This window comes from Pygocentrus nattereri, chromosome 15 (assembly GCF_015220715.1).
Source record: "Pygocentrus nattereri isolate fPygNat1 chromosome 15, fPygNat1.pri, whole genome shotgun sequence".
Classification (NCBI taxonomy): domain Eukaryota; kingdom Metazoa; phylum Chordata; class Actinopteri; order Characiformes; family Serrasalmidae; genus Pygocentrus; species Pygocentrus nattereri.
Genome location: NC_051225.1, coordinates 32,966,259 through 32,988,946, shown reverse-complemented (window position 1 = coordinate 32,988,946; position 22,688 = coordinate 32,966,259). Strand labels below are relative to the sequence as shown.

General features: G+C 38.2%; 2 protein-coding genes across 3 annotated transcripts in view; one reads left to right on the top strand and one right to left on the bottom strand.

Annotated features, from left to right (window-relative positions):
- crb1 (crumbs cell polarity complex component 1) overlaps positions 1-9,302 on the top strand; it is a 40,239-nt gene extending 30,937 nt beyond the window's left edge. The window contains exon 13 of the mRNA XM_017702435.2: positions 6,696-9,302. Within this exon, the coding sequence (XP_017557924.1) occupies positions 6,696-6,914 (219 nt within the window). The 3' untranslated portion in view covers positions 6,915-9,302. The remainder of the gene's footprint in view (positions 1-6,695) is intronic.
- Positions 9,303-9,413: 111 nt separating this feature from the next.
- Positions 9,414-22,688, bottom strand: part of dennd1b (DENN/MADD domain containing 1B) — a 126,545-nt gene continuing 113,270 nt past the window's right edge. Inside the window, exons 21-23 of one of the 2 annotated variants that reach the window (XM_037545298.1) lie at positions 16,041-16,123; positions 15,426-15,639; positions 9,414-14,683 (exon numbers count right to left, since the gene is read on the bottom strand). In XM_037545298.1, coding sequence (XP_037401195.1) covers positions 14,048-14,683; positions 15,426-15,639; positions 16,041-16,123 — 933 coding nt within the window. In that variant the 3' untranslated portion in view covers positions 9,414-14,047. The remainder of the gene's footprint in view (positions 14,684-15,425; positions 15,640-16,040; positions 16,124-22,688) is intronic. The other variant, XM_037545299.1, reaches the window with a different exon arrangement.

Here is a 22,688-nt window from a genome sequence, read left to right as displayed (position 1 = left end):
TTGAGGTTAAGGTAAGGGTTGGGTTAGGTTTTGCCTAGATATTAGATATTTACCTCTGTGTTTTCAGATGCTTCACGATTTGTTGCTGACGTGTTACTGACAATCTGTTAAGAGTTTGCTAATCATCTACAAATGACCACTCAAAATAAAGTGTCACCAATTTTTGTGTAAGCACTGAACAGATGTAACACTGGCTGTTTAAAAAACACTCAGTTCAAAACACAAAATTAGATCAAGATATAGCCGAGGAGGCAAAACCACTAAGTGACTCTACCATATAACAATAAAAAACTAATTTGTATCATTTTTTACTTAACCCTGACGAGCCAAGACATATTTGATGTTCAAAATTTGTTTCTTTTATTTTGTACTTGAGCTACAAGTTAAACCCCCTATATGGCAAGGGCCCACCAGCAGGCCCAAAGTCTTATTACCTAAGAATAACCCAGCCAGTTTGCACTGACGTCCCTGTAGTTACTGAATAACAGACAGTATGTAATAAACCTGTGATTTTAAGGGGTTTGTGTAGCTAATAAGCAATGAAAGTATACAGCGTACTAAAAAGTAAATAGCATTAGTGAAAACAGTAGTGGTAGCAGGGTGGGTGATATGGCAGAAATATGAAATTGCAATACTTTCATGATAAATCACATCTACCACAATATTTTTTTTCAAATAAAATCACTAATAACCACTAAAGAAATTACTATAAAATGGTGAATTCAATCATTTGTACTCCACATTTCACACACTGTCCTAAATTCACCCTGCTCTAAATCCAATGATACAGGCCTAATTATGCTCTTGTAATGAAATCAGTTGGTCAGTGTTTAATTAGAGTACTGACGATATCCACTATACACTCTGAAAAGCATATTGTAATGTATTTTGTCACGATAATGATACAGATTGTCATATTGCCCTCATATTGCCCCCAATTTTGTCTATACTTCTGTCGATCTATATAGGGAACAGTATGTAACTCCACATAACCAAGTCTGTTTGAGGTTATTTAAGAACTCTGTGGAGTGGTCTGAGGTAAAAGGTTTATTAAGCACAATGCTAACTGCTGAAGTTTAAGCTTCTCTTACTTGTTCGCTAAATTAGCCTCATGGTCAGCGCAGAACTGATGAAGCAAGCTTCAAACGCCAAACATGCTGTGGGATAACCTGTGTAAATTAGACTTTCGGGACTATCTCTTGGTTTGTGAATCAGCTAAAGAATTTCCTCAGCTGTTCTTCAAACCCATGGTAGTGTGAGACTTAAAGATAGCCTCCTTGTTAATCCTCACTAACAGGATACATGCAGGAGAGCGATCACCTGACAGCGCCTGCCTATCTGATATTCTGTGTGACCTCATGGAAGCTCACCCCCAAATACTTTTTGACCGCTTGCCCTGCTGCCAGAGCAGCGTGAAACCTGAAAATACTAACATTTGTCATGTTGGTCATCTCACTTACACTCACTGCTATTGGTAACACTTCATTTGGATTGTCCACCATAAATGATGTAGTGGCTTTAAAGTGTCCGTACAGTCCATGTATGAAAACGAAGCTGCAAAATTGTTAGTGACATCACAAAAACCAACATTTTAACACAAATCTACCTACAGCAATTTAGCCCCACCCACTCACACTATTTTTTTTTAATGAGGTAAAATACAAGGTAGCTAATCAGAACAGATGTAATTTGCATATATCAGTCTTAAAGACACAGTAGCAAAAAAAAGTCATAGTAAATTCTAAGCTTAAAGGAGAGGTTGGAAAATGGTCATGTGAAAATGAATCACGACTGTTTTAGGTATACAAACCCACACAACTGTTATAAGTGGACCTCAAGGGAAAATGTAGGATGACTTAAAACATGGTGAAGCTTCTATAGATGTTATATTAATATGTGCAGCAGAACAGCTTCGGTTCTTTTCTCTTAAAGGGGAATTCCACCAATTTTTCAAAACGTCTACATAACTCAGTGGTTGAAATGTAAACAGAGTCATTCTGAGTGGTTTGGTGTGAAATGATGCATCATAGGGAAACTTACAGAGTCAGATTTCTTTATAGTAGTGGCGGTAGGAACCAGGGGTCATCATGTCTACAGCACAAACATAGCCATTTTATTTACTGTCCAAAACCACCAACGACCTACATGAGTTTTATATGTAATGCTGATATATGCAATGTGGTTAATCTGAAGAGGTTAACATGTTTTAGACCAAAACTTTATTATAAAACTAGCTTAAAACAATGTCTCAGACATCAGGCTGACTATTCAGAACCATTTCATGTAATAACTTTCTGTGAGGGAGCATTAAGAGTCATTAACCCTTTCAGACATCTCATTCCTCCCAAAACCACTGTGAAAAACTGACTGCAGTATGTGAGATGATACAACCTGTTGAATTTATACTCTAAATAGGGGGCAACATACTGTATTACTAGTCTAGAAGAAAAAAAATCAGCATCACACTGCATCCCTTTATCCACCAAGAGCTGAGGCTTCTAGCTGGGAGAAAGCAGTGGTGGTGATAACGGTCACTTGTCAAAAGCTTTAGCCATGATTGTGGTTACTGTTCCTTTCATTGGCTACGTGTCCTTAAGTGGTTCAACTGGGGGTGGCGCCTTCAGCATGACTGACAATAGCTTAGAATGCTGTCTCAGGATGGTGCTACTTCATCCTCTCATGTTGGCTTGATGACTGACTCAATGCTACAGTGCAAAGTGGCATTACATAACAGGCTAGGCCAGGACTAGTTAGCAAGTTAGCATACTAACTTCAGTAGATATCTCTGTAACACAGTACATAGTCAAAACTGACAATGTCAAAACCATTCTTCACATTCTGTTGATAATTTTAGTTAATTTTGGAAAGTTTTAAACTGAAAATCTTACAAACTGCACCTTCAAGCAAGTCAGAAATCATGCGACAGGGTAGAAATGAGCTGGGGCCAGTTTTGTGTGTGCTGAAGCATAAATCTCAGAGGATTTGGAAAGTCTGAGCTGAGCTGGTGGCTGTACTGTAGACGTGTGCGCCTTCAGAGTGAGTGAATTGTGCTGGGCCAGCAGAAAGACACTGCACGCCTCTCCACGAAATGCAACTCAGCAGAGCGGTGGCAGCATCGCTGCAGGTCGGGAAAACGCAGGCTAGATGTATGGGAGCAGCTTATCCCGATGACAGGGTCGTTCATCTGGAGGAAGTGACACACACATACGCACACTGGCACAGAAATCTGCCCACAGTCATAGAACAGGTGATGAGCTCAGCTCCACTCACTGAGAATGAAGCTTCAAAGGCCTCTGAGCCTCTACCTGTCAGTGCTGCTCAGAACAGTGCAGTCAGAGCTTCGGGAAGGTGTGAGCGCCTTTAATTCTGATGTAAAGGCTGAACTTTAACCCTTAGTTGAGAGTTATTGCTTGTTTTGTTAGACTCTTCAGATGCAATTATGTAATTATATACATTCACAATGAGTTATGCAGTTCGGTTACATTCACTGTGCATTCTCTATTAATAGTTACTGTATATTTCATATACATCTCATACATGGTAAGTCTTGTCAAATGAATGTTTTTCAACCTGTGACTCTGCCTGTGTCCAAAACTGAATGAGCTGCCTCGATTCCTTACCGCTCATGCTGTGGTGAAGGTACCTGGAACCAAATCGTGTTTGTATGGAAGCTCATTTCCACGATATAGTCATTTAGTCTATCATAATAATGAGAAAGTTTCTCATAACTAAGACTTTGTATATCATCGTTTTGACGTAGTATCTCATAATTACAACTTGCTATCTCAGAATAGAGTTAACATCTCATAATACTGAGATACAATGTAATTAGAATTAGTTACTATGTCATAATTATGGCTGTCTCTAGTCTCTAGTATTTAATAATGACTTTAGCACCTTTTCCTATTTTAAGATACTAAGTCATTATTGTGAGATACTATGTCATTATTATGAGATAGTAAGCCATGATTATGAGACACTAACTCATGAGATATCAAGTTATATTTGAAAACATTCTTATAGTTATGAGATACTAACTCATTATGAGATACTTTGTTGCTATTATGATATATTAAGTCATAATTATGAGAACCGTTCTCATTGGTATGTGAATAACTCATGAGACACTATTATGAGATGCTAAATCGCTCATTATTATGAGATTAACTCATTATAAGACACTAAGTCATTATTATGAGATGCTGAGTCATTAGCGTAGCATGAGTGACCTCACTGTTAAGAGATGTTAACTCACACTTTTTCATTCGAGTGGTGGGAACAGGTTTCCATATGTTTGAGACACGCTTTGAATGCAACAATATAACGAGTTCCCTCAAAATGAACAGCTTACTGCTAGCTGTTAGCATTTAGCTGTGTTAGCGCTAGCCGTTAGCATTATAAAGGCAAGGATATTGCACTTTATCAAAATGTGGTATTTTACACTTCACAAAAAGAAATGTTTCACTAGCTTTACTGGCTAAGCGAATTTACCTAAGAATAAGCTTACCTTGAACATTAGTCTAAAATAGTTTTGAAAAGATTAGTTAAGATGTGAAATATAGGCTTTTTTAAACCTTGCAATGGTTATTAGAATTTTTTTTTTTCAAGTTTAATACTTATTAGAAATACACTATGGGAAAAGTAGCGTGATTGTGAATGTTATATAAAAACTCTGTTAAAAGTTAATAGTTAGCCTAACCATAATGAATACTGCAGCTATTTTGACACAGGCACACTTTTAAACTTTCATTTTCATATACGTACATCCAATCACAGATAACTTAGATTTGTACACAAACCACTCTCCTCCACTGTGCTGGTGCCTTCTACCTTTTTCTCCTGACCACTGACCAAATTGACGTTAACTGCACCTTAGGGTTGACTGCATAATTTATTGTACGTGTTTAAAATGAGATTTTTTTTGCTGCGTTTAGTGAAAAACAAAAAGTAATACAGTAATTTAATTTAACTGTAAGATCAATAATACATAAATCAGATCATCAGGTAACAGTTGTACAGAAAAACAAACACTCCAGCATCAGCTCCACTCGTACCCTTTCAGAACTGTGGTCTTATTTGATCCTACACAATGGTGCATGATACAATTTGAGGCCTGTCAGTAAAATGTTTCAGTTTAGCCTTTCACTCCTGTTTATCATATACTTTCTGTAGGGCACAGAGTAGAGAATAATTAGTGCTTTGCATGTTTATCTACACCATGGATGCACAGCTCCAGCCAAACCCACGCATACACGCACACATCTTATAAACCGCTTATCCTTCTGGGTCACGGGGGGACGGCAGGACACACCCTGGACAGGTTCAGCAAAATCCAGCACGTGTTAATGTTTTTTCTGCACTTTATTCAAATTCTAAGCCTCTCCTGGGTCTCCTAGAGAATATATAGCTTGAACACTTCATATTACACTTTGTTTAATTATCTCTCAGTTGTGACTCTTTGAAATAAGGAAAGAAATCCTGTCAAGAGCATGGGTTTAACTTCCAAATGAAACCATTTTTGTGGTTATAATAAGAACAGGAGATATTTTATTGGTGTTAACTACATACATAACTGCATTTATTGAGACAGACTATACATTTAAATGTAGATCAACAACTGCAATGAGTTATGCAATTATCTATAAGTAATTACGGATTGTAAACTTCATGTATAGGAGAACTTTTTGTAAGCGTAAAGCCAGACCAGTTGTGTTACAGCTGGAAAGAATGAAATTGTGCATCCCTGATCTACACTTTACGCAGAGATGATGTCTAGTCTGTGATGATCATGCATGTGGTCATTCTCCTGGCCTGAATCAGCCCTGAATGCTGAACTGTTAAATCCATTTAGACCTACTGTAAAAACTGCAATCCTCTCCCAGAGGACATCACCTCACTGCAGGCACACAGACACCTAGAGGTCCAAACAAGCGTTTATAAACTTACAGCCAACTTACAGCCTTACTTTTAAATGTCTTTAAATACTTTTAAAAATCTTCAGTTTCTTTTCATTTGAAATCAATCATTTTGTCAGGACATAGAATAAGCCTAGTCTTAGTCTTGGACTAAATTGTTATTTGTAATAAGTAACTTTCTCACTATTTTGCCTCAAGTTGGTTTCAGGACATGCCACTTCACCAGCTAGCAGCTAATGTTAACCTAAATGTTTACATTAGGCTGCCTATTGAGGACATTACAATGATAAATAATGAATACCAAACTCTGCCAGGCAGTGCACTGAGGAAGGAAGGCGTCCTGTACCTTTTGATTAAATTTTAAAATTGGTTAAATTTTGATTTATCAGACCTCAGTCCATCTTACATGAGCTTGTGCCCAGAGAAGGTGGCGGTGTTTCTGGATCCTGTTTATATATGATATCTTCTTGGCATGGTAGGGTTTTCATTTGCATTTGTGGATGCAGCGACGAACTGTGTTCAGAGGCAGTGTTTTCCAGATATTTCTGAGCCCATGTAGTGATTTAAACTGTTTTAATGCAGTGCCATCTGAGGGCCTGAAGGTCACATCCAGCCAGTAGTGGTGTTCGGCATTGTCCCTTGCATACAGATATTTATAAATTAAATGTAGTGTTTAAATGATTTGCTTGTCACTGCATTCAGGTTTTATTGACTTATTACACCCAATCTTTTTACCACCAAGCGCGTCTCAGATTCCACCTGTTCTGTGTCCTCTTCTAGCTGAATGCGGAGAGTGTGTCGTCTGATCTGCTGCTGTCTGTGACGTTGGTTTCGGTGGTGCTGTTTCTGGCTCTGCTGGCTGCAGCCACTGCTCTTGTGGTGGCCCTGAACCGACGGGCTACCCATGGCACCTACAGCCCGAGCCGTCAGGAGAAAGAAGGGTCCCGCGTGGAGATGTGGAACATCGTTCAGCCGCCACCTGCGGAGAGACTCATTTGAGCTTGAAGTCATCTTTAAAAACTCACAGGGTCTGAGGTGTCACAGTGACTGTGATTCAACTGCCAAATGAAACAAACTTAATTTGAGCTGGATTGGTTTCATCTCAGGAGGTAGATCTGGCTGGGTGATAAAGTATGTGTCATTTTCCCAGATTACACAGATACTTAGGCAAAACAGCACGAGAGGGAGTGTGCAATCACGAAATGACACCACGGCTGTGATCTGGTCGCAGGAACGAGCGGAAGGCGTGATGTTATTCGCGTTGACACACAACCTCGAGTGTTCTATTGCCTTTATACAAAGGTTAAATAAAGTAAGAAATAAAAAATACTGAACATTAAATGAACGAGGCATTTAATGTGTTTTAATGTTCGCAATTCCTTCCACCAAATTCTAGTTCCTTAACCAGCAGCTTTACTACATGAGAGTAATGAGCTCCACCCAGCCAGCAGTTCTCCCTCTTTGCTTTCTTCCAGCCAGTCTGTAAAGCATCTTACAGCCCATGTTGTTTGGTGAACAGTATTGGATTAATTCCTGGCTGATTCCAGGTTGTTTAGCTGTTCTTCTGTCACAGCTGCTGACTGAAAAGCTGCTCAGTGGTGATGACAGTTTGGGAATTTAGCGTCGTCTCATTTTCAGAGTCTGACCAAACTGGCTGTCAGTCAAAGTCGTTGCTTAGCAATGGCATCTTGGCAGAGTGATATGGTGTTTGTGAAAAACCTGTGAGGTTATGGCGAAATAACAACACCGTTAGAACGCTTCTCAACCAATCAGCTTGCGTGGCTGGAACTTACTGTTGTATAAACAGATATATAGCCTGGATCTACACATCAGTGTCATTTCAGAACCTTTAGGGGCTGTAAGCAAGAACCCTCTGTGAGCCCCCCACCAAACATCCTCCACCTGTTTTGTCAATGCACAGTGAGATTAGATGTCACACATGCTTCCATCATTAGCTGCCTAAATAAGTTGTTTATAGCTGTAGCGTGTTAGATAGCCAAGTGGACACCACTGGCATGGGTCAAAGGTTCACTATTCCCATCCAAAGAGTAACACCAATACTCTACCAATTAGAGCCCTTGAGCTAGACTCCTAACACTGTATTCACCTACCACTGGATAAGAGTACCTGTTAAATAATGAAATGTCTTTGAAGCCAAGTAGTTTGCAGCAATTTTGACTGAAGATGACTTAACATTTAACCTGCTTTTATCATTTTAACTTCTTCATTCTGAGCAATACAATGAGACGATCATTGTTACTGTAATAATATACTCTTTTTACACTAGAGCCTCATCATTGCATTGTTATTAACCTTATGGTCAGGATAAGAACTGATTTTAAATCTGGGTGATATTACCTTGATAGTCCTAAAGAGATTTTCTTCAGAAAGTTTTGTTATAGACTGTTGGAAAAAGATAACAATAATTATTAATTATTAATAAAATGACAAATTATGTTTATAGGCTATTAATAGTGTAGGACCTCTATCAACATTAATGTTTGATCTGCATGCTTAAAAAAGATGGCTCTTCAAGGGTTCTTTAGAAAAGAAAATGGTTCTATACAGAACCTGCATGATTAACGGAATCTTTGCATCATGAAAGGGCAGAATGTGCATCGATGTGCTATAGAGTGTTCTATATGCAACCTTTTTGAAAAGGGTTCTTCTGTTATAAGCTTGACACCATAACAATAGAAGAATCCTTTTGGGTGCTATATAGAACCCTTTTCATCAATCTGAAGAACCCTTTTATGATACAAAGAATCCTTTAACACAGGGGTTCTTTGAGTGTTCAATTTACAACCATTTTATTTACTAAAGACCCCCTGAAGAGCCATTTTCACTAATGAACTTCAGACAACATTCTCAGTTTGAAGTTTGTTGCTCTTTCACTGAAAGCCCAAAATAATTGATTAGTTTTGATTAGCATGTCATTTAGCTTCTCGCGCCACCTTTACAGTGTTTCACTCATAATCGTAAAATGCTGCATTACTGCTATTCCATTAGTGTGGGGTCATTTTGAAAATGACTATTAATGAGGGAGCTCTGGATTCAGCATATGGTCACTCTTTTGATTTTCCACTGTCAGACCACTGTCAATTCCTTGGTTAGTATTCACTTAAATGTACCTCCCTGAGTAAAACTAATCCAACTCAAGTAGGGTTTTAGATTCAAGTAGTGCTAAGCATTGGCTCTATATCAGCTATAGAAGTAGATTGTGAAATTGTGGAATGGTAGACCTTGAGGAAGCTTTGAAAAGGATGTTCAGATGTAGATGACAAAGTTTCCTTAAATGTAGATTAGACAATCTCAGTGTAACACTGTAATGCTGTAATTTCTGTTTTTTTTTTTATTTAAAATTTTTTTTTTAGTTGTTTGGGGAATCATGTCTGTTTTGGTTTATTTATGCTCATCTGCCTCATTTTTTTTTCTGTGTGACACTTTAAATTGATTATGTTGCCACAGAAAAGAGAAATAAAACACAACAAAACGGTATAAAAGTTGCATAAACATCTATATAATTTATTCTCAGTTCACAGTGCATACAGTTGTACCAGTAGTTCCTGAAACAACACATTAGATTGACCTTTACTGTCCTTGAACACTATTACGTCAGTATAGAGGGCATGCAACTGCACTTGGACAGAGTTTTTAACCACTTAAGACCACAACTGAAATGCATAGACTCTGATCACCACAGTACCTGACGGATCAAACCACATTCCTTTGTGATAGCTTTGTATTTTTATATTTGTGTGTCATTACAGGGCAGCGATTGATTGTCACTGTTGGAGAATGTTTGAATAAATCTGATTAGGGATTGTATGAACCAGTATGCAGGATCATTTGTCGCTTAAAGCTATAATGTAAGATTTTGAGCATTATTTATTGCACTCACACTCAATACAGCCCTTACAGCAGCTTACAGCCAGTCAGGGAGCTCAACTGAAGTATGTGGGGCTGCGCATGTAGGCACTGAAACAAAAGGCCATTTTGGGTATATATTACCGTTACAGAAGAATGTGTCCAAACTTTGACATGGAGGTGTCGAAATGATATTCTGATTATTTCTATAAGCCTATAATTCCTCTAAAAGACTGTATGGAGTGTGGGCCAAATATACAGAAGCTGATTTGTTTTCCAGTGAGGGCATCTTACAGCAATGCTCAAAATCATACAAATGTGTACATAGTAAATCTTTGAGAAGCAGATTTTTGACCTGCAGTAAAAAGCACATTCTAGAAAAAAAAAACAGTAGTTCCACTACAATATATAATGTCAAATAACTGCACAGTAAAATCAGAGAATTTAAAAAAACAACACAAAAAACACTAAGCAAAAATTATAATTAAAAAAAAAAAAAAAAAAAGATCATGCATGAACATACTGACAAAAAAAGAAATCTGACAAGTTTATTTGTCCTTTTAAATTTACATCTTTCATCATACACTTCGTAAGAACCTTAAGTATGGCAGAAGTAAGCACAGTAGTAAGCTTTCAATTTTAAGAGCGAGAACTGCTCAACAAGATGGATCATCTGTAAACAGGAGATGGAGACTACAGATGATTGTAGTAGCACTTGACTTTTCAGAACAGCTTCTACTACAGATCAAGTACTTCCCCATTAAATTTCAGAACTTGCTGTTTTCTTGTGAAATTTCTTTGCTGCCTAGTAGTGTTTTTAGAATGCCAACAAATGCAATAATAGACAAAAATAATAACCATTTAACATTATTTATTCATGCTAACTTGGTAATTATGTGGTCTGAAAAGAAAAGTAGCCACATTTGTACCTAACAATGTTGAAAATTTCATAAATCACTTTAAATGCATTGAACACGTAACAGTGACAAGGTAAACTGGACAGACAGCACTAAGACTGCAATGTAAGCTTGAAAAAGCCTTGACACAAAATATATCATCACTGATGAAAAAGGGCAAAGTGGGGGGTACATCCTCTACAGGGTACATGCTTAAATATATCCCTTTCTGTATATTTAAGTGCACAGTGTATATTTATTTGATGAAATTATCCAACTGGAAAAATAAATATAAAATGTGCTGTAATTTTTCACTATGTTTTTTTGGTCACACTTTATTTGGATGGTTCTCTAAAGATTATCTAAAGATACTTGTATCATTAACAAACTTTCTGGTAATAGTTTTTAATAATTATCAGCAACATTAGGGTTAGGGTTAGGTTTAGAGATGGATTTAATAGAACCTTTCACACCAAGTTCAGTTGCATTTAACTGATATTCAGTTGAATGTTAGGTAAAAATAAACTGAGCATCTATAAAACACCTACAGTGGACCATCCAAATAAAGTATTACTGTTTTTCCCCACTATGATAAATTCAGTAAACAAACAGCAGGGGAACTTTTTTAACCACTTAAAATGAACCAAACGTCATTAGAGCAGGAATGCCCAGACTACTGCATACGACTATCTCAAGTGCATATTTATCAAACAGTAAAAATGCTGATCTGAGATCATCTTATGCCTTTTACATAGCTCAAAAGAACCACATGAACAGACCTTAAATCAGCATTGTAATCTAAAAAGCTCGACAAATATACCTCCCCCAAATAAATGGACATGGAAATAAAGACAAATACTTAAACAAATGTAATTTGTTCCAATGAGTCGCAGTGAAATGCTAGTTTTTAAATGCATAATACATAATGCATAATACTGACAAAGCTACAATGAGACAGTCCCAACTATTCCATTGAGATTTCATAAGCTCTTTTGATCCTAACAGGCCCTCTGAATGACATCCAAAATATTTAAACATTTAACTTTTATCCAAAAGCTGAACGTAACACCAAATAATTCAATTAACATGATGTTCAGCTATACCTGTTTTTTAAAGCTTCTTTAAGGGGACTCAGACATCCTGTGCAGCGTGCATGAAAACAAAGACTGTACAATCAGGCAAACTGTGAAAAAGAAAGAAAGGAATAATGAACCTACTCTGAACCGTCCTTGAGTATCATTTAATTTATTAATTTAAGGCACACCCTAACATTCAGACTAGAAGTCAAAGCTGCTGCTGATGCTGCTGTTATTTTAGTTTGAACAGGATTTGGAAACTGAAACCTAGTGCAAGACTTTCTATTAAAAAAAAATACATAAAATTTATCCTGTACCAACATTTCTATTGAGGTTAGCGAAGATAAAATGGCATATATGGCAAAGATAAAAGGGCAAAATTAATTTTGTATCCAATATCACCATGAATGGCTCCATAATAATAAAGTACAATAAAAATAAACAGCACTATGCTAATTTGCTAATGGATGGCACATTCATTTTTAGCAAATACTCTTTGACCGTGCTAACATTCAACCTTTGAAATTCAGTACCAGTACCTCTGAACCTTCGTAGGACTTTCCTCAACTCCACTTCAGCAGCAGTACAGAGTAAAACTGATCATCATAATGATACAACTGAGGTTTTTAGATATATTTACCACATACAACTTTGCGGGAGACTCATATATATTGACATCTTATTGCAAAGAGCTAAAAATTGAATATCTAATAGAACCCGAAAAATGAATTTGCATAGTTCATCAGGGTTCTATTTTAGGGCCTTTCAATTTTCCAAAGAATAGGAAAGCATTGGAAAAGCCTGCATATATGTTCGTGACAACCTCAGACTTTTAGAGCAAGAGTGAACAGGCTAAATAAAAATTGAAATACAGATTTGAGGCGAGGTTTTTAAAAGGAGAAAAAAAAAATCATGGAATGCTTTTACAAGCACATCGTTACCACAAAGCAGGGCACAGGAGGGGGTGAGGTCGGCTGTTAAAGTGTCTGACAGAATGCCATGTGGAGTAAATCACTAAGCCTAAGAGCCTAAATACTTAATCTGCTCAAATGAAACAAGTGCCCAGCAAACTGACACTTCTACTCGTTTGCTCCAATATGGCTTTGGAGTAAATAGCCAAAGGTGACCGAAGTGAATACGAAAAGCTCAAATCTCTCCAAAGGAGCCAGGCATACTTTGAAATAAAAGACATTTCCCTGAAAGCTCAATGTGGCACTCAATATTTAAACTATCATTAAGAAATCTATTTCTCAGTTCTGGGCGGTTTCTAGACTTTGGGTGTGATTAGTTGATAATTTTTGCACTGTTCTGCTACAGCACAGCAGGGGTCATGCTTCTGAAACAGGCAAAATATAATTCAAGGTGCTGTGTACTGGCCTCCACTATACATGTTAAGGCTGTGCGACAAACACTGTAAGATAGAGTAAACTGGAATCATTCAGTGTTAAATATCTATATGTTCTCATACCACTCTGGGGTCAAGGGTCAGTTTGTATACTGACAGTCTACCGTACAGCAAGGCAAGAGTCAACATATAAATACTACTTAAAGTGACCTGAGAATAGTCTTGGAAAAGAAACGTGTCTAAAAATAAACGTTTCATTAATTACAGAAAATGTGACGTAAATAGCTGACTTCTACATACACACACCTCCAAAGAATAAGCCGTGGAGGAATACGATTGACCTACAGCTACAGACGAGCGAAGGTACCATTCATGTGTAGATTCCAGAGTGAACGTCTGATAACACTAAGTAGTGCCAGAAGCAAATCATAACTCAGTTTAAGGCATCTTGTTTGGCTAAAATTCTCTGTCTTTTTTTCTTTTTCAAAAATACATTAATCTGGACAGAACTTTGTTCTCCAAACACAGCAATTTAGAGATTTAGAGTTACAGTGATTAATGTCCTTGTTTACAAGTGCAAAGTGTGGATTTAGAACTGGATGTATTTACTGTGTTATATATATATATATATATATATATATATATATATATATATATAAAATCATGAGACAGGAGAAAAAGGTGGAACTCCGTGCCTTTTCATCCATTACAGCACTCTTCAGCGTTCATTTGTCTTCACAACATGCCCGTTTCTACACGCCTTTCAAACGTTCATACCAAACATGAGAAATATGTAGACCTACTGTTTACAAGAACTTCAAATCATGAAACACATGGAAAGAAATCAAAGCAATATTATCCTCAGTACCTTAGACGCAGAAGGAGAAGAAGGTAGTATACTTAAGTGAAGGATGGAAGGACGAGCATGCTTAGACGATGCCTGCATTCTCAACTTTTGTTCAGGTCGGTGTTGTTATGAATTTGCTTGAGCTGCAGGCTGGAGTCATCGGCTGTCCTGAGGAGACACATGGACTCTATCTCCTCCAGCAAGCCTTTCTCCTGCACCCCTTCCTCCTCAATTTGTCCTCTATGGTCCTCTCGCTCCTTCTCCCAGGATACGAGCATTGAGGGCTGCCTGCCGACCTGCCCTGTGGCTCCAGCTCCACCTTGCCGCTCCTGGTATTGCCTCAGTGTCTGTTTGGAGAGGACCTTCCTCCGGAGGGCGCAGGAGGCCACTGGTTGTTGGTCATCTGGGCTCAGCTGCTGGTCTGAGAGGGGCTCTAGGTGGGCAGGAGCGTCAGCGATAATAGGTTTGCCCTTTTCAGGCTGGAATGGTTCCTCTTGGAAAGAATTCCTGGCTGAAGGCTGTGGGAGGCCTGTGTCAGGAAGGTCCTTGGAGGCTTTGGGCAAGGGGACTGGTAAGGACCTGGTGCTGCACTGGCGCCGGGGTGAAGGGGGAAGATGCTTGCCATGGAGAGCGCTGTCATCCTGCCCCATATTCCAGCCACTCTGATCTCCACTGCCCACTCCATCTACTGAGCCAGCCTCAGCTGGACTGCTCCCACTTGGAGATCTGGATTTGTTCTGAAACACGTGCATTAATGGAAGGGATCAAGTGAACTGCATATCTTTTGGAATACTGTAATTGATTGTCATATAACTACAATTGCATTGTTTTAACTGCACAGCTCACACAGTAAAGGGTTTCAGATCCTCAAACAAAATGTAATATACAACAAAGAAACGTCTTATAAAACAGCTTTTAAAGGATAATATCATTTACTGAAGGAAAAACACCTACATCCTTTGTGAAAAAGTAGTTGGTGCATTTGGTTAATTGATTGATTAAGAATCTAAGATTAACTGTTCCACACAAGGCCAGCTGGTGTTGGATAACTTCCATCTTCCATAAACAATCATTTAAATTTATTTTTCATCCATACTGAAATTCTCAATTCATTTTCAAATGTAAGGAACAAAACAAAACAAAAACATGCACTACTTTTGTTTTTTATCACCTACCTTCAAGTACTATCAAAATTGTTCAATGTAGTTAGTGAATTTTTACAAATAACTCTTAATTTAACCAAATATTCAATTTGAATCATTGTATAAACTGATGTCAAAATACATGTAATTATTTCCTTAAAAATCAGAACTAAAATTATATTGCTGTGAAGTCAGAAAGTCATGTCCCTCAGTGTAAACAATTTCCTTCCACATTTATTGAGACAAAAAAAAAAAAAAACTCAACTCAGAAAAAAACTAACAAATCAACAGTCTCTGCACATTCATTAATTGTTAAGTAGCTGAGGATAAAGCTCACCGTGAAATCACAATCGAGGTCCTCCAGTGACCTGAAGAAATCGAGGCTCTTGGCAGCAGAGAGTTTGCCCTGTTCTATACTGGTGGTGCTCAAGGAGTCCAGGATCTCCTCCAGCAAATTCATCTGCCCTGCCCGTCCTGCTTCAGGTTCCAACTCTGACTCATCACTGTCCTCTGTGTAGGATGGCACCTCCCCACTGTCCTCTGAGGAGATCCTAGAACCAAACACAAACATGATCAGCTACAGTCAAACTTAGCAAGTATTTTAGAAGGCAACATATCTTTGTAAGCCAAATAGCTATTCAGTATGAGGCACCTCCTTATTGAACAGTCAACCTTCTTGCTTAGGTTATTCAGCTAAGTGAGAAATCACCCTTGATAAAACACCTTTAAGATCTGTGATTTTTTTCAATACTGTTGGGATCAATGTGAGGGCAGTAATGAACACCAGATGGCAGTATTGTTAGGAATTTGAGAACCAATATATCAACCAATGAATTACTGAATCCTTCATATTGCCTCAAGAAGCCTTAAATGAAACTCTGAGAAATAGATATACTGTGTGTAGGTAACAGTTCACTCTGGGGGTGAAATCTGATTTAAGTCAGGCTCTTACTTGCTGGCTGTGTCCTGTTCATCTTCTCCATCAATGACATAGTCATTAAAGCCAACAATCACGGGGGACTTCTGAACCTGATACTGAAAGAGAAAAGAAAAGGTAGAAAACACAACCTTGCGGAGCAAATGCTATAAAACCTGAAAATTTGTTCAGCAACCAACAAAGGTTCAGGCATTATTTTCCAACTGTAATTACAAAGCAAGTACTTTAGTTTCTTGGCCTGGTACAGACCAGTCAGACTGCTAATCCCTGGGCTTTATAACACACCTGAGTAACACTTTTAATTGGCAAATTAAAGTAGTGAAGCATTATAGGGCATGGCCCCATGCTGTGGCTTCAGGCCTCAAGGCCTGTCATTAAACAGCACTGCCGCGACATGCACACTGGCATGCGTGTATATATAAGAAAGCTGGCCAGTCACTAAGGCAGGCCATAAACCAGCGTTTGCCACATTATCAAAGCCTGCCACTAAACTGGAGGCCATTTACAGTGTCCGTGGCTGGAGAAAGGAAGTAAGGAAGTAGGCTCTTTAAGGGCTTTGATTGGGCCGGCCTTGACGGACCACGGCCATTCACCAATTCATCTCATTTTAAGGGAAAGGGCAGCAGCCTCAATCCGGACTAGCAGGGGTCAAGTGGACCCGTTGTCTTGACTATACGCAGCATCTGAAAGGGTTAAGCGCCACCCGCTCCATAAAAATAGTTAAGAAAAGTGTTCGCCGGCCACTTAAGGCCCTTTGCCATTGTTATAAACAGGAACACATGTTGGGCACTGATTGCCCTGCTTGCTGGTAGCTGCGAGCTATAATGAAAGTGATTACAGGGGAGTTTAGGCCTCGAATTCCCCAAAAGGCTTTAATGGATTCCTGTGTCAGGGCTGTAAATCTGGCCTGTGTGCAACTCCTGCTCAAGAGAAGGGACTGGATGCACCTGCGGAAACATCGTCACATTCATTTGGAGAGGGTGCATATGTATATAAGAGAATTTGGATGTGGGTGGAAGATGGAGAAATCATCACATGGCCATCAGACCTGTGAAAGCTATAAAAACAGGATCTTGGTCTGCGTCCTGGTCAAGACCACAGTCTCAGTACTTGCTGGAAATTTTCATGCAGTAATATTTTATGACCACAACACTGTGCTGCTTTTCTCTTTGCCTTTCTTTCAGTCCAGATCTGTACTAAAGCTTTTGTTGGTCTAGATTAGAGCTGCATTGTTTGGACAAATTACCTGTATTTTGATGGTATTGTTACATATTACACCTGTCATATACTAAAAATGCATTGGTGCATAAATAGTAACTCCCCTGTACTACCAATTATAACGACTGAAATAACTGAATTTTTGGATTACAAGAAAAAACTGATTCATCGAAACACCCAGAGAAACATCTGCAACTATATCTGACCTCAGCATCCAGTAAACACAAGGTAACACAGTGTCACTGATGTGAAGCAGTGCTCTTATGTAGCATCAAAAACTATTTCACTACTAATGGTGTACCCTTGTGTACATTTGTTAAGCTTGCTAAACATGAGTGATTTGCAAGCGTGTGGCAGAGGCAAGCTGGTTTGTGCCCAAGGAACAGTGTAGTGTTCTAGGATCTAGTCACAGTAGGCGGTAATCACAGAATTTCATTAATTTAATTTAATCAAAATGTAGCATTCTTAACAACACCTCACAATCAAATGAAAAGATCAGCTTGGGCTTCCCTATAGACCTGACAGTTCAAACAGTATTTACTGTTGAAGGTTGTAGAATATTAAGATTAAAATGAAAAACTATTAATACTATTCCTATACATTTCTATAGAAATACAGTACTGTGCAAGCATTTTAGACAGTGAGAAAATGACAATTAATTGAATATCAATTAAATTAATTAAAGGTGTTCTGAGCAGTGTTTAAAAAAAAAAGACATTAACACATTCAGTAGTGATTTTAAATCTGTCAGTGTATTTCTCAATTCTTAATATCTCCTCAAGCCCAGTATTATTTGTAATCATCATTCAAAATCTGGTTTGGCTAATCAATACTTAATTTAAATCGACTGGTGATAGAATTTAATAAACCAGTAATGGCTGGAGGTGTCCAGCAGAAATCTGGAACCAAACTTTGGTTTCCAAACTATCTTACAAAAATTTGAATTAGAAATTCTAATCACTTCATACTTTATTTGTGTATATATTGATATATTTCATATTGACATACGTGCTGCCAGAATAAATGGTTTTAAACAATGTGCTTAGGTGCCTAAAACTTTTTGCACAGTACTGTTAAAATTAAAAAACACCAAATAAGCATGAGAACCCTTTGAGCTGTAAAACATCTACTACTTGTCCTTGAAAAAATAAAACTAGGGGAAACACTGGTTCCAGTAAAATTTGGAATTTGGTTAGACGGCTTTTCTGCGTAAGGCAGTCTTCTGTGATAGCAGTACTGCAAAAGCCAATGTTGCGATAACCATTAACAAATACTATATTGCGCAGCCTGGCTTTTGGTCTCTCATGGTCTAAACTTGTTCGAACTATGAGCCTTGGAGGCTGGGATTTTGCTCCACTGGCAGCTGCTCTGAAACGCTGTTTGCAGTCACTTAGCCCGTTCCGTTAGTCAGCAGGGCGTGGTGTGCAATGGCCTCCCCCACTCGCTCTGTAAGCAGAGGTGTTTATTAAAACAAGGTGAGTACAGTGGAGCTCTTGCCTTTTTTCCCCCCTCAGAACAGCAACACCAGGCCCACAGTTCAGAGCCACACCACACCTTTCTGCACATGGCAGCGATCAGTACACACACACACACACCATCCACAATCACTTCCCATCAGCCTCGCACAATGCTCCACATTAATTAGTCCAAATGAATCTGCACCTTTTACAAGATCGCCGTCAGTTTGTGTGCACACATTGTGTTAAGGCTAATTCGTTGTTTTATAGCTTCCGCAAAGGTATGGCTGTTTCCTTAGAAACAAAGGCAAAGATGGAGAAGAAAGTGGGGCTGGTTTGTGTGTGTTTGTCGCAGAAAGTCACAGAAATCTGTCCTTAAACAGATTACCTGCTCATTTAATCTTTCATACTTTCCGTGGTTATATTCAGAGCGCTCAAAGAGGCCAAGAAAAGAAACAGCATATGAAATAAAAGAATGAAAAAATTGTTCAAGCCATTGAACCGAGCCTGGCCAAAACCACTAGTTTGGAAGCAGAGAAAAAATATGCATGTGCCCATTTTATTCTGTTACACATGCTCTAAATCAGAAAGGACTGCTGATTTAGAGCAGCTACAGGTCAGTTCCTGCATTTAAAAGTGCTGCTGCGAAAAAAAAAGAAGCTGTCTTTAGTCTGAGTTAATGCAGAGATTACCATATAGACCAGCTTTCCACTCCAGATCTAGGACAACTGGAGAACTGTAGATTCTGATGCGTGCATCAATAAATGAGATTTGGTGATATAATTTAAAGAACCCATATTATAATTATCTTCTGCATTTTATTTTGTCCCTTCAGAGGTCCAGTCAAAGTTTGTGTGATTTTATCTACATTCTATTTTTATGTACCTAATAAATTTTTACATGTCTAATATAAATAAATTAAATTTTTTTAAGTCTAAGGTATGTTAAAGGATGTCTACTGTGACCCTATTGTGTCTTATTAAAAAATCAGTTTATATAACTTCAGCGTGAGGTAGATGGGACTGATTTGCAATAGGCTGCATACGTAGATATATCCACCAACCGGTTCTGAAAGTTTCAAAATGTTTACATACTACAACAAACTTTTTTATTTAATAAAATCCACAAAAAATGTGTTATCCTTGACACGGGCCCTTTAAATTTCAGAATATATACTACCACTTATATTTGCATGTGTCCAAGGAATTGAAGTGTACACTGAGGTTATCAAGACTTCACTGGGAATTCATTTAATTTCGCTCACAATCAAATGTTTTTTCATGGGGTGTGTGTGCTTGCATTTCCATGTAGGCTGTGTTGTCCAAAACAGTTATAGGCCTTTCCACTGCAACCAATGCTCTTGCCAGTTTAATAGTGAGACGTGCATTATGCATTTCGCATGCTATTTCAGTCCGGCCACTGATCTCATCAGCTTGGCAGCATTTGGAAGGGAAGAAGACATTGCCTGGAAAACGCAAAACAAAACCCCAGCGCCTCAGAGGCCGAACCGCAGCCAGCGTCTGCCGAGGCGCTCAAGCGACCTCCCCCCAGCCCCCACCCCAAAACAAAGCCTGGAACCCTCATTTCAGGCAAGACCCGCCGTCTTGCCCGCTCCAACTGGCTCCGGCTGAAAGACGCTTTCAAGAATATCAGAGGGAGGCGCTTTGGTGCATCTCGCTTTCAAAAGCCAAGTCTCGCTGAGCATAAACGCGTGCGCACTGCTTAGAAGCATCCAGTAGATGGCACTTTGGTTACAGCAGAGGTGCAGCTGCCCATCCTAAAGGAGGCCGGGCTGCACCCGGTCCAAAACCTGCCTGCCACTGTGGATCCCCTAGACTCCAATACAAAAAAAAAAAAAAAAAAAAAAAAAGCGTTCATCTCATCACAGCCATGCAGATGTGCTGCTTTCTCCTGTTTGCAAAGCTGCCCACTAGCCAAAAGCGCTTTCTCTATTTGTATGTCAATGTTTTTTGACACCCAACAAATCCATCCCAACACTGGCAGTGCTCCAGACTCATGAAGTGTCACAGTGAGCTGACACACACACACAGACACACGAATGTAGGCATATACATTACAGTACTGTGTGAAAGTCTTGGACCATCTTAGAAAATTATATATAAAACCAGTTATGTGGGTAATAAGCATTTATTTGTTTAAAAAAGCCCAAACAACAAATAAACAAATAAACACAAGATTTGATGTGTGTGTAAGCTTAATTTCCACTTTCCACTTCTCAAAATCAGTATTCACTGCTTCCATCCAGCTCATAATCATGCCTTCATTAAACTGGCTAGAGTGAGAAATCAGAAGCCAAACTGGTGTTCTGTGTTGTTCCATTAAAAAAAAAAAAAGATTTTAACTTTGTTGAACAACAAAGTTAAATTTGATTTAATATGTGTATATTTGTGTTTATTCTAATACCGTTTGAGAGCTGTTTCTTGCTATAAGTGGTATAAGCAGTCGCTTAGGATATCTATTAGGGCTTTCAAATGGGGAAGAAGACCCAAACACAAAAAAGAAAATCTTATTAGCCCTACCTGGGGTAAGAAGCCCCCTCAGTAGATCTTCAGTCAATTACGGAAAACATAAGTTATATGACTAAAAAAAAAAAACTGTAGTCTTTAAATCATTTGAAAGAAAACCAGAAAAAAAAATTACGTTTGAAAAATGTAAAAAATTGAGGCCATTATCAATTTATTTAGTAATGATTCCATTTAATTTTTATAAGCTCTAAATAAAATAAATAGTACAACTGAAACACTTTAAATGTCAATTTTGCTAATATTATCATTACTATTGTTATTATTCTAATATTAAGAATGGCATTAATAAAAGCAATAATAATTTAAACAAGGCAACAGTATTTAAATCAATTGGCAAGTTTAATGCTAATGCTAGACAGCCAACCCAAAGCCAACAGTTAGCAAATCTGACTTTATATTGAAAATTAAACTACTATTTCTATGGGAGTGTGAAGGAGGCCTTTTGCTCCATGTCTAGGGAGACTTCCTACCCCCCAAGTCTAATTTCTCATTTTCACTTCAAAAGAAAAAAAAATTCTAAAAACCAAATGCATCGTTCTCGGCAAAGCCCTACAATTATAGACTTATGACTAATTTTCCTTATAAAACGTAATATAAATGCACAGATTAGTACAATCCAATGACAACAATTACATGCATTACATACAACTGGCTTCAGGGATGTGGTCAAGATGAAATAGTATATGTTATTAGTATAAATAAAGTATAAATTAGACAGACCACAGACATTCAATAAACATACTGACATGGCCCCATTAGTAGATCTGGTGAGAAAATAAGTGGAGGGGGCGTTCTACACTGGGGTCTTCTTCCTTCAAGTTACCGTATATAGTGTCTTCACAGACAAAACAAAGATAGTTTTAACAATTATAAACTTTACAATTTAAAAATAATAAGACATTTGCACAGTACTGTACATACATACACACACACACACACACACACACACACACACACACACACACACACACACACACACACAGTCATACAAATAGGCATCAGCCAGCATGGAGATACAATTGTGGCTGAAGTAGATAAAATGCTCCTAAATCTAAATAGTAGTTTTTCCACAGAGACACTTACATGATGGATTTGAGATTTCAAACGCTCAATTAGATTCAAATTCTGAAAGAAGATGAACATAAAAACAATTTATCAGCATTTCTTTTCAGTTTTAGTTTAGACTGGGTCAAGTGCCACAGATCAAGCATTCTCTTGTTTGGTGGCATCATATGCGATATTAAATGGTAACAGCACTGTTATAATATGGTCATTGCATGAAGCAGTATGGAAATGAAGGTGGAGGCCTAGGAGCTGCAGCAGAGATGTCTATGAATTATACACCACTTGAACAGGGCTTTCTGGGCTTTCTTTAATATGCAGAGCTGCTCAACTGGCCTGGCTGAGGGGGGATCCATCTGCCTGTCTCATTCAGTGTGTGT